The sequence below is a fragment of the Nicotiana sylvestris genome, chromosome 1, assembly GCF_000393655.2.
Source record: "Nicotiana sylvestris chromosome 1, ASM39365v2, whole genome shotgun sequence".
NCBI lineage: Eukaryota > Viridiplantae > Streptophyta > Magnoliopsida > Solanales > Solanaceae > Nicotiana > Nicotiana sylvestris.
The window spans coordinates 170,035,901-170,045,972 of record NC_091057.1 but is presented as its reverse complement, the minus strand read 5'-3'; the positions used below and the strand labels follow the sequence as shown (position 1 = coordinate 170,045,972).

General features: G+C 40.3%; 1 protein-coding gene across 1 annotated transcript; it reads left to right on the top strand.

The window, feature by feature from the left end:
* The first annotated feature begins 8,449 nt into the window (after positions 1-8,449).
* On the top strand, positions 8,450-8,962 carry LOC138876987 (uncharacterized). The gene has a single exon (XM_070156318.1). The coding sequence runs from the start codon at positions 8,450-8,452 to the stop codon at positions 8,960-8,962; it is 513 nt and encodes a 170-aa protein (XP_070012419.1).
* Positions 8,963-10,072: the final 1,110 nt, after the last annotated feature.

The following is a 10,072-nucleotide window of genomic DNA, read 5'->3' as shown; positions in this document are numbered from 1 at the left end:
AGTCACTGAGGTTTTACCCCTAGGAGACGCACTTCCTAGTCAAAGTCTTTTAAGTTATATTTTGCTCTAGGAGACGCACTTCCTAAATCGAGATTTCACCTCCTAGGAGATGCACTTCCTAGTTTTGGTCATTTATATTCATCCCTAGGAGACGCACGTCCTAGTTGGAGTCATTGAAGTTTTACCAGTTAGGAGACGCACTTTCTAGTAGGGGTCTTTTAGATTATACTTATTAGGAGACGCGCTTCCTAGTTTGAGTCATTGATGGTTCACCGCTAGGATACGCACTTCCTAGTCTGGGACTTTCAAGTTATATTTTTGTTTTAGGAGACGCACTTCCTAAATTGACATTTTACCACTAGGAGACGCACTTCCTAATTGGTTCATTTAAGTTCACCCCTAAGAGACGCACTTCCTAGTCTGGGTTTGTCAAGTTATATTTTGTTTTAGGAGACGCACTTCCTATATTGAGAGTTCATTCATAGGAGACACACTTCCTAGTTTGAGTCATTGAAGTTTCACCCATAGGAGACACACTTCCTAGTCTGGGTCTTTCAGATTATATTTTTGCTTTAGGAGACACACTTCCTAAATAGATAGTTCATTCCTAGGAGATGCACTTCCTAGTCTGGGTATTTCAGGTTATATTTTTTGTTTTAGGAGGCTCACTTCCTACATTGAGATTTCACCCCTAGGAGACGCATTTCCTAGTTTGAGTCATTGAAGTTCGACCCTTGGAGACGCACTTCCTAAATTGAGATTTCACCCCTAGAAGATGCACTTCCTAGTTTAGTTCATTCAAGTTTCACCTGTAGGAGACACACTTCCTAATCTGGGTCATTCAGGTTTTATTTTTAGAAGATGCATTTACTAGTTGAAGTTTTTTGGTTTTACTCATAGGAGATTCACATCCTAGTCGAGTCTCTAGTTATTTTCATCATTGCATCAATAGCATAAGTGGTTTACAGTTTTGCTAACAACTCTTATAGTTTTGTTAACAACTCACAAATCTTCCGAGTGCAAACTAGGGAATAAAATTTTGTTTGTTTTGTTGTTTTGACTACAGGCACCCACCTGGAGAACAAGGGAATTTATTTCGGAATTATCTCAAGTTTTAAGGGAAAGAAATTTTGAAGGAAGACGGGTCAAGTTCAGCAATCAGGCGCCCACCTGGAGAACAAGGGAAGATAGTTCAAGTTTCAAGGGGAAGCAGTTCAAGTTCCGAAGGAAGACAGGTCAAGTTCAGCAATCAGGCACCCACCTGGAGAACAAGGGAAGACAGTTTAAGTTTCAAGGGAAAGAAATTTGGAAGGAAGAGAGTTCAAGTTTCAAGGGAAAACAGTTCGAGTTTCAAGGGAAATCAGTTCAAGTTTCAAAGGAAGACAATTCAAGTTTTGGCAATCAGCCCCCCAGGTAGGCGCCTGATTGCCAAAACTTGAACTGGTTTTTGGCATATACGTTTGCTAGTTAAAGATTTTTGGTTTTACTCATAGGAGATGCACATCCTAGTCGAGTCTCTAGTTTACTTTCATCATTGCATCAATAGCATAAGTGGTTTACAGTTTTGCTAACAACTCACAAATTTTCCGAGTGCAAAATGGGGCAGAAAATTTTGTTTGTTTTGTTGTTTTGATTGCAGGCATCCACCCGGAGAACAAGGGAATTTGTTTCGGAATTATATCAAGTTTCAAGGGAAAGCAGTTTCAAAGGAAGACGAGTCAAGTTTAGCAATCAGGCGCCCACCTGGAGAATAAGGGAAGACAGTTCAAGTTTCAAGGGGGAAGCAGTTCAAGTTCCGAAGGAAGTCAGGTAAAGTTCAGCAATCAGGCGCCCACCTGGAGAACAAGGGAAGACAATTCAAGTTTCAAGGGAAAGCAGTTTCGAAGGAAGACAGTTCAAGTTTCAAGGGAAAACAGTTCGAGTTTCAAGGGAAAACAGTTCAAGTTTCAAAGGAAAACAGTTCAAGTTTTGGCAATCATGCGCCTACCTGGAGAACAAGGGAATACAATTCAAGTTTTGGCAATCAGGCGCCCACATGGAAAACAAGGGAATACAGTTCAAGTTTTTGGAAATCAGGCACCCACCTGGAGAACAAGGGAATACAGTTCAAGTTTTTGTCAATCAGGCGCCCACCTGGAGAACAAGGGAGTACAGTTCAAGCTTTTGGCAATCAGGCGCCCACCTAGAGAACAAGGGAATAGAGTTCCAATTTTGTCAATCAGGCGCCCACCTGGAGAACAAGGGAATATAGTTCAAGTTTTGGCAATCAGGCATCCACTTGGAGAACAAGGGAATACAATTCAAATTTTGGCAATCAAGCGCCCACCTGAAAAATAAGGGAATCCATTTCAAAATATTCAACAACAGGCACCCACCTGGAGAACAAGGGAAGTCATTTCAGAATTCAATTCAATTTAGAAGTAGCAGAAGCTCGCGGCAAGAATGCGAGTCAACAGTCCGAGATGATCAACAGAATCAGTCTCAATCCAGAATAAAAAAAAGAAAGAAGTGAATCTAAAATGCAGAAGTAGAGAAAGATGTGAACTGCTCAAGACATGGATGAAATCACGAGCATTGCATGTCCGGTCTTGATTCGAAGAAGAATGAACTAGCACTTGCAGTTAGCAAGCGTCAAGGTTAAAATCTAAAGTCTGCATGAAGAACCATTCAAGACTCAAGATCAAGCTTCAGAAAACTTATAGATAGGAATCTTGTAACTAATAGTTGACAGGTTTAGTTAGTCTTTTTCATTTTTGATTTTGATGTAATAACATGACTGCGAACCGGAACCTCGACGGAATGGCACCTCAATCGGCTCTCCACATAGGTATACTCCATTACTATTCCTACTTTCGAACTACACTGACCTGATTCCTTTATAGCCAAGGATATGTGGGCAACCTCGAAAGCAAGGTTCGGTCAAATCTTTCAAAAATGCTTCCCACAGAGTATCCAAATGGGCAAAAATCGCTCGTATCCGCTCACTTTATCTTTGCCTGAAAACTCTTCGTGTTTCTGAGCAAAGAGGAGCAGTTGTGAGCACGTGATTTTTGCCCTATGTAAAATACTCCTACAAATTAAAGAAACAAATTTTTTCCAATTGTTTGTAATTTTATAGGATTTTTGTAGGAATATTTTATCATTTCTGTGCATGTTTACTTTTATTAAAGTCATGAAAAATACCAAAAATACCATGCGTTGTATTTAGATTTTTGTTCACATTTTAGGATTAATTAATTAGTTGCTTTATTAAAAATGAAAATCACAGAAATGGCTCATTTCTACATTCTTAGCTTTAAATTTTGGATTATTAAGTTTTCTCTTTTAATTTAGGATAAACTAATTTTTATAAATATTACGGTTAGATAATTAGCTTAATTTTACAATTTGAATTGATTTAGGAATTTAATTTAGATTTTTAATTAATTAAAGAAAGAAAAGAAAACAAAAAGAGAAGGAAATTGAAAAGGCTGGTTTTAAATTGAATTGGGCCAAACATTTTAGAAGCCCAAATTTTCCCCCAACCCAGCCCAAATCGGGTCGACCCGACCCAACAATCCTAACCCTACGTCTTCTAAAAAGAACCCTAAACCCCAAGAGGAGATGCCAGCCGCAATTCTCATAAAATCAGAGACCCCCACCCCTTGACTGAGTCTCTTTCACATAGTCACAAAAGAGAATCCGTTGTTTTTTTAAAACCTAAAAAGGACCCCAATCATATCATCTTCTTCAACAAACTTAACCAGTGAAAAACCAAAGAGCAGCTACCGAAAACCAGTCCACGAACGACCATCCTCCATCCGCCGCTACACCCAAGGAACCCCCCTCCTTCTTCTTCGTCCTCACAGCACAAAACAACAACCTTTTCCAATCAGCCACACCACCACACCCCTAACCCTCACCCTAGGCGTCATCTTCCTCTTCTCCAAAAACACTAGATCCTAACGCTGCTGCTCCTTCACCTTCATAGAGACCAGCTGCTTACTCTTAAAGAAAAGAAGACCTTGCTGGAACGATATACTGTGAAAGAAATATAACTTCCTTGAATTTAGATCACCGATCCTATTGCCAGATATTATGGGCTAAAACGTGGACAAGTCGTGAAGATTATCCGACCAAGTGTGACTGCAGGCCATTATATTACTTACTGATATGTGTTTTGAGTTGTTTTTGACATTTTCACCAGTTGAAATGTGTACAAGGAAATAATGTCACTATTCAAACTAAGATTATCAATATTGAATTTTGGACCAGCCTTATTCCATGATTATTTTTTGGATTTGTTAAAGCTGAGAGAACATCTAAATGCCTTTTCTTTAGAAAGCTTCATCTTTGGCCAGCATGAACAGTGATTAAAGTGTGGGTTTGAATCCGTGTTTGGTTGAGTTTCTGGTGCTAATTCGGGTTCCGTCCGTGGTTTGTCATATTTTTGAGTGTTAAACACTAAAACAACCAATTTTCCGGCTATGTTGAGGTCCAATTCTATCATCCTCTATCCGTTTTATTCAAGTTTAATGTTAAATGTTTGTTTGGTGATATGATCCCGTTGTTTCTGTAATTGTTCTCCTTGGTTTTGAATTTGCTGGATATCTGCTCGTGTTTACTCGAATTGGTTATAGCTGAACATGATTTTTCATAGTATAGAAATTGGATTGCTATTCATCAACTAAACTACGTCAAATTAGAATAAAGAGGCTCGGGTGCTAAAGTTTATGAAATTGAGCCTTTAATTGTCTATCGCTTTGTTACTTGCCTATATTCGCTAGTAGCATGTTTTAGGCCATCAATATTCAGAAGCATCCGTAGCTTGTTTTAGGCACGCTATAATAAATCATCACAACTATGGGTACAGTTCCCATGGCATAGTTGTGATACCTAACTAGTCTTAAGTATGAATATCCGTAGTTCTTTTAATTGAATGCATTTCCTTTGAATAAAACTGAGGCATGCCATTCATACAATTGAATCACATAATCTATGGCCCTCATATCGATATCTTAATTAGTGTAGAAAATGCCCTGAAATCTCGTAGTTTTCTTTAGGCGCGTTAATTAAATAAATTATCGTAGCTACGGGTATGATTTTCGTGATGTGGTTATGACACTTAATTTGTCAAATTCGGGGGTACATTTATGTGACCCGGCCACAATTTAATCTTGTTAATAAAATAAATATGTTGTGGATCGTGGGTACGACTCCCGTGACATGATTCGCAACGTGTAATCAAATAATTAGTTGTATAACTATCGGATTATTAAAAGCGGTTTAAAAGGAATAAAAATGCACATAGGTTTCAAAGATGTTTTAAAGTCAAATAAATAGGCCAATAATAACGGTTGAGCGACCGTGCTAAAACCACGGAACTTGGGAATTCATAACACATTTTCTCGGGTTAACAGAATTCCTTACCCGGATTTCTGTGTTCGCGGACTGTAAAACAATGTCAATCTTTCCTCGAGTCGGGATTTGAACCGGTGACTTGGGACACCATAAATATTCCCAAGTGGTGACTCTAATTTTAAATAAGTAATCCCGTTTTAATTGTCACTTAAATTGGAAAAAACTCCCTTATACCCTTCCGGGGGTAGTAAAAAGGAGGTGTGACATGATGAAGAAGAGGCTTTTAGGGAAATAAACCGATAATTGGAACAATTCGAGAATAAACCTAAGCCAAACTTAAATGAAACCGAGCCGGTTAATTTAGGTAGTTTTGAAGAGGTCCAAGAAACCATGATAAGCATTCATATGGATGAAAGGACTAGGGATGCACTGATCCAACTTTTGTTTGAATTCAAAGATGTGTTTGCTTGGTCCTGCGATGATATGCCAGGATTAAATGTTGATCTAGTGGTGCACAAATTGCCAACTTACCCCAATTATCCCCTTGTCTAGCAAAAACAAAGAAAGTTTAAAACTAACATTAGTGACAAAATCAAAGAAGAGGTCACCAAGCAGTTGAAAGCAGGTGTGATCAGAGTGGTCCGATACACCACATGGTTGGCTAATGTAGTCCCAGTGCCAAAGAAAGATGGGAAAACCCGAGTGTGTGTTGACTATCGGGATCTAAACAAAGCAAGTCCCAAGGACACATTCCTCTACGAAACATCCACATCCTCGTTGAAAACTATGCCAAACATGAGATACAGTCTTTCGTAGATTGTTATGCTAGATATCATCAGGTCTTGATGGATGAAGAAGATGCGGAAAAGACAGCCTTCACCACACCCTGGGGCACCTATTGTTACAAGGTCATGCCTTTTGGTCTGAAGAACATCGGGGCAATGTACATGAGAGCTATAACTACCATCTTTCATGACATGATGCACCAGGAAATCGAGGTGTATGTGGATTATGTGATCATCAAATCCAGAACACAGGTTGACCATGTTCGGGACCTGAGAATGTTCTTTGAGCGTCTGTGCACGTATGATTTGAAGCTAAACCCGGCTAAATGTGCATTTAGAGTTCCGTTTGGGAAACTTTTGGGATTCATCATCAGTCGGGGGGGGGGGGCATTGAGCTAGATCTAACGAAGATAAAATCTATTCGGGATTTTCCTCCTCCGAGAACCAAGAAAGAGGTTATGAGCTTGTTGGGAAGGTTGAATTACATCAGCTGATTCATTGCTTAGTTGACTTCCACATGTGAGCCTATATTCAAGTTGTTGAAGAAAGATGCAGCGATTAAATGGACAGACGAATGTCAAGAAGCCTTTGACAAAATCAAGGAATATCTGTCGAACCCGCCAGTCTTTGTCCCACCTGAACCGGGAAGGCCTTTGTTTTTGTACCTGACAGTCTTGTAGAATTCCTTCGGCTATGTCCTCGGGCAACACGGTGTGACCAGGAAGAAAGAGCAGGCAATCTACTATTTGAGTAAAAAGTTCACAAGTTATGAAGCCAAATATACCCTGTAAAGGACTTGCTGCGCCCTAACTTGGTTCGCTCAGAAGCTTAGGCATTACCTGTTGGCCTATACCACTTACCTCATCACCAGGCTGGATCCTTTAAAGTACATATTCCGGAAGCCGATGCCCACATGGAGGTTAGCAAAATGGAAGATCCTGCTCACTGAATTTGACATAGTCTATGTCACCCGCACGGCAATGAAAGCCCAAGCTTTAGCAGATCACCTGGTTGAAAACCTTGTTGATGATGAATATCAGCCTTTGAGTAATTACTTCCCGGACGAAGAAGTAAATTCAGTTGAGGTAACATTAGAAGACACCAATGCTTTGAAAATGTTCTACGATGGAGCTGTGAACGCAAAAGGTGTCGTAATTGGGGAAATCTTGATCTCACCCACTGACCAGCATTATCCAGCCACAACCCGACTTCAGGTTTTCTGCACAAATAACACTACCGAGTATGAAGCTTGCATTATGGGCATGAATATGGCAATCGACCAAGATGTGGAAGAATTGATAATCATGGGAGATTCAGATCTCATCATCTGACAAGCTCAGGGAGAATGAAAAACTTGGGATGTCAAGCTTATTCCATATAGGCAACATGTGGAAGATTTTGGCAAGTGGTTCAAGTCAGTCGAGTTCGGGTACATCCCTCATTTTCATAATGAGTTAGCCGATGCACTCACTACGTTGGCCTCAATGTGGCCATATCCAGGCAATGTCCACATTGACCCACTGGAAATCCAAATCCGAGAAAGGCATGGTTACTGCCATACTGTTGAGGTGGAACCAAATGTTTAGCCATGGTATCATGATATCAAGATATTTCTAAAAATGAAAGAATATCCCGAGCAAGCCAATGGAGACCAAAAGAGAACCATTAGAAGGCTTGCCAGCGGTTTCTTCTTGAGTGGCGAGGTCTTGTACAAAAGGACTCCAGATCCCAACTTGGTAAGATGTGTGGATGCCGAAGAGGCCGGAAGAATCATGCATGAAGTGCATGCAGGAGTGTGTGGACCCCACATGACTGGATACATCCTGGCAAAGAAAATCCTTCAAACAGGCTATTACTGGATGACTATGGGAAAAAATTGCTTCAGTTTTGTCCGAAAATGTCATTAATGTTAGGTACACGGTGACCTGATTCATGCACCACCTACAGAACTGCATCCTATGTCAGCACCGTGGCCGTTCGTTGCCTGGGGTATGGATGTCATTGGGCCAATCGAGCCAAAAGCTTCAAATGTGCATAGATTCATATTGGTTGCCATTAACTACTTCACTAAATGGGTTGAAGCACTCACTCTCAAAACCATCACTAAGAAAGCAGTGGTGGATTTCGTAGACTCCAATATCATCTGCCGTTTTGGCATCCCTACAACTATTATTACAGACAATGTTGCAAACTTGAATAGTCATTTGATGAGGGAGATATGCGAACAATTCAAGATCACGCATTGAAATTCCACCACTTATCGGCCCAAAGCTAATGGTGCTGTTGAAGCAGCAAACAAGAACATCAAGAAGATTCTAAGAAAGATGATTCAGAGTTCGAGACAATGGCATGAAAAGTTGTCGTTTGCATTATTGAGATATTTCACAACTGTGCGCACATCAGTCGGAGCAATACCCTATCTATTAGTTTATGGCACTGAAGCCGTAATACCCACAGAGGTTGAAATTCCATCTCTCCGAATCATCGTTGAGGCTGAAATTGAGGATAGTGAGTGGGTCAAGATCCGTTTAGAACAGTTAACCCTGATTGACGAAAAGTGGATGGGCACAGTTTGCCACAGGCAGTTGTATCAACAAAGAATGACCCGTGAATACAACAAGAAAGTGCGGCCTAGGAACTTTGAAGTGGGGAAACTCGTTTTAAGACGTATCCTCCCTCATCATAAGGAAGCAAAAGGAAAGTTCGCTCCTAATTGGAAGGGCCCATACATTATCAGAAATTTGTTACCGAAAGTGGCATTATACCTGGGAGACATTGAAGGAAATGACCCTGAAATAACTGTAAATGCAGACGCGGTCAAAAAGTATTACGTTTAACCCTTTTGTGGTACCAATATTATACGATTGGGATGACGAAGGCTTTCATTCTCACTACTCCAAACACTCCAATCCTTTGCTAAACCTTTGAGCCAGTTACCTTTCTTTGATTACCCTCTTTGTAATCCAAAAAACGTTTGTAAAAAAAACAAAAAACCAAAAAAAAATAAAAAATTTTCCCTGAACAACGTTCGACTTGATTCCGAAAGGATACAAAGGCAGCCTCTCTATAGGGTTCAGTCGCACCAAAACAAAAATCCAAATTCCCCCAAAAGTGAAACTGGGGCAGATGTTATAATGGTTCAGCGATGATCCCGCCTGAATGGTTCCAAAGTTGTAATCCGATCCAAATTCTTTTTACCCCAAACCCTGTTCAAGTCCTTCTAATCGAGCAGTGAGAGTGTTCAAGGATCGGAGAACGCAGCTACTTGGATCCGATGCAATCAAACTGAGAGAAATAAAATGAGAGAGTCTTGTTGGTGAAAGCCCACATGGGCACCGTAAGGCGATGGTGAGTAGAGAAACTGAAAAATGAGAGAGTCATGTTAGTGAAAACTCGCAAAGAGCACTATAAGGCAATGGTAAGAAGAGAAATGAGAGAGGTCCATTGGCAAAAACCCGCAAATGGCGCCATTGATCGATAAAGAAGGAATACCTTACAACCATTGGCACTGATAGAGTCCTAGCGAGGTTTCTCGGTTTTAAAACATGAGTCATAATGGGTTTATGGGAGATTGGATAGTTGCACAGATGGGATAAATAGTCCAAGAAGCATGTCGTGTCTATTGAAGTCTGCATACACTCCAGATAAGTCCTTATTTCCTCCCCCGAAAGGGACACTTCTCTTTAAATTCATTATCCTATCCTTTCTTTACTTTTGTTTGAATCCCTTTCATTTTAATCCTCCTCCGAAACTAATACAAAGAAAAGATGGAAAGATTGGTTTTACATGGTCCTGCTTAGCAAAAGCCAAGTTCAAGTAAAGGCACCCAGCCTCAGCAGGTGCATCAAGTCTATCTCGACTGACCATGATGGCCGATGATCCAGAGTCAAAATTATTGAAAAGGAAAGAAATCCAAAGTCAAGTGCCCATAAATGCAAAATAAGAAA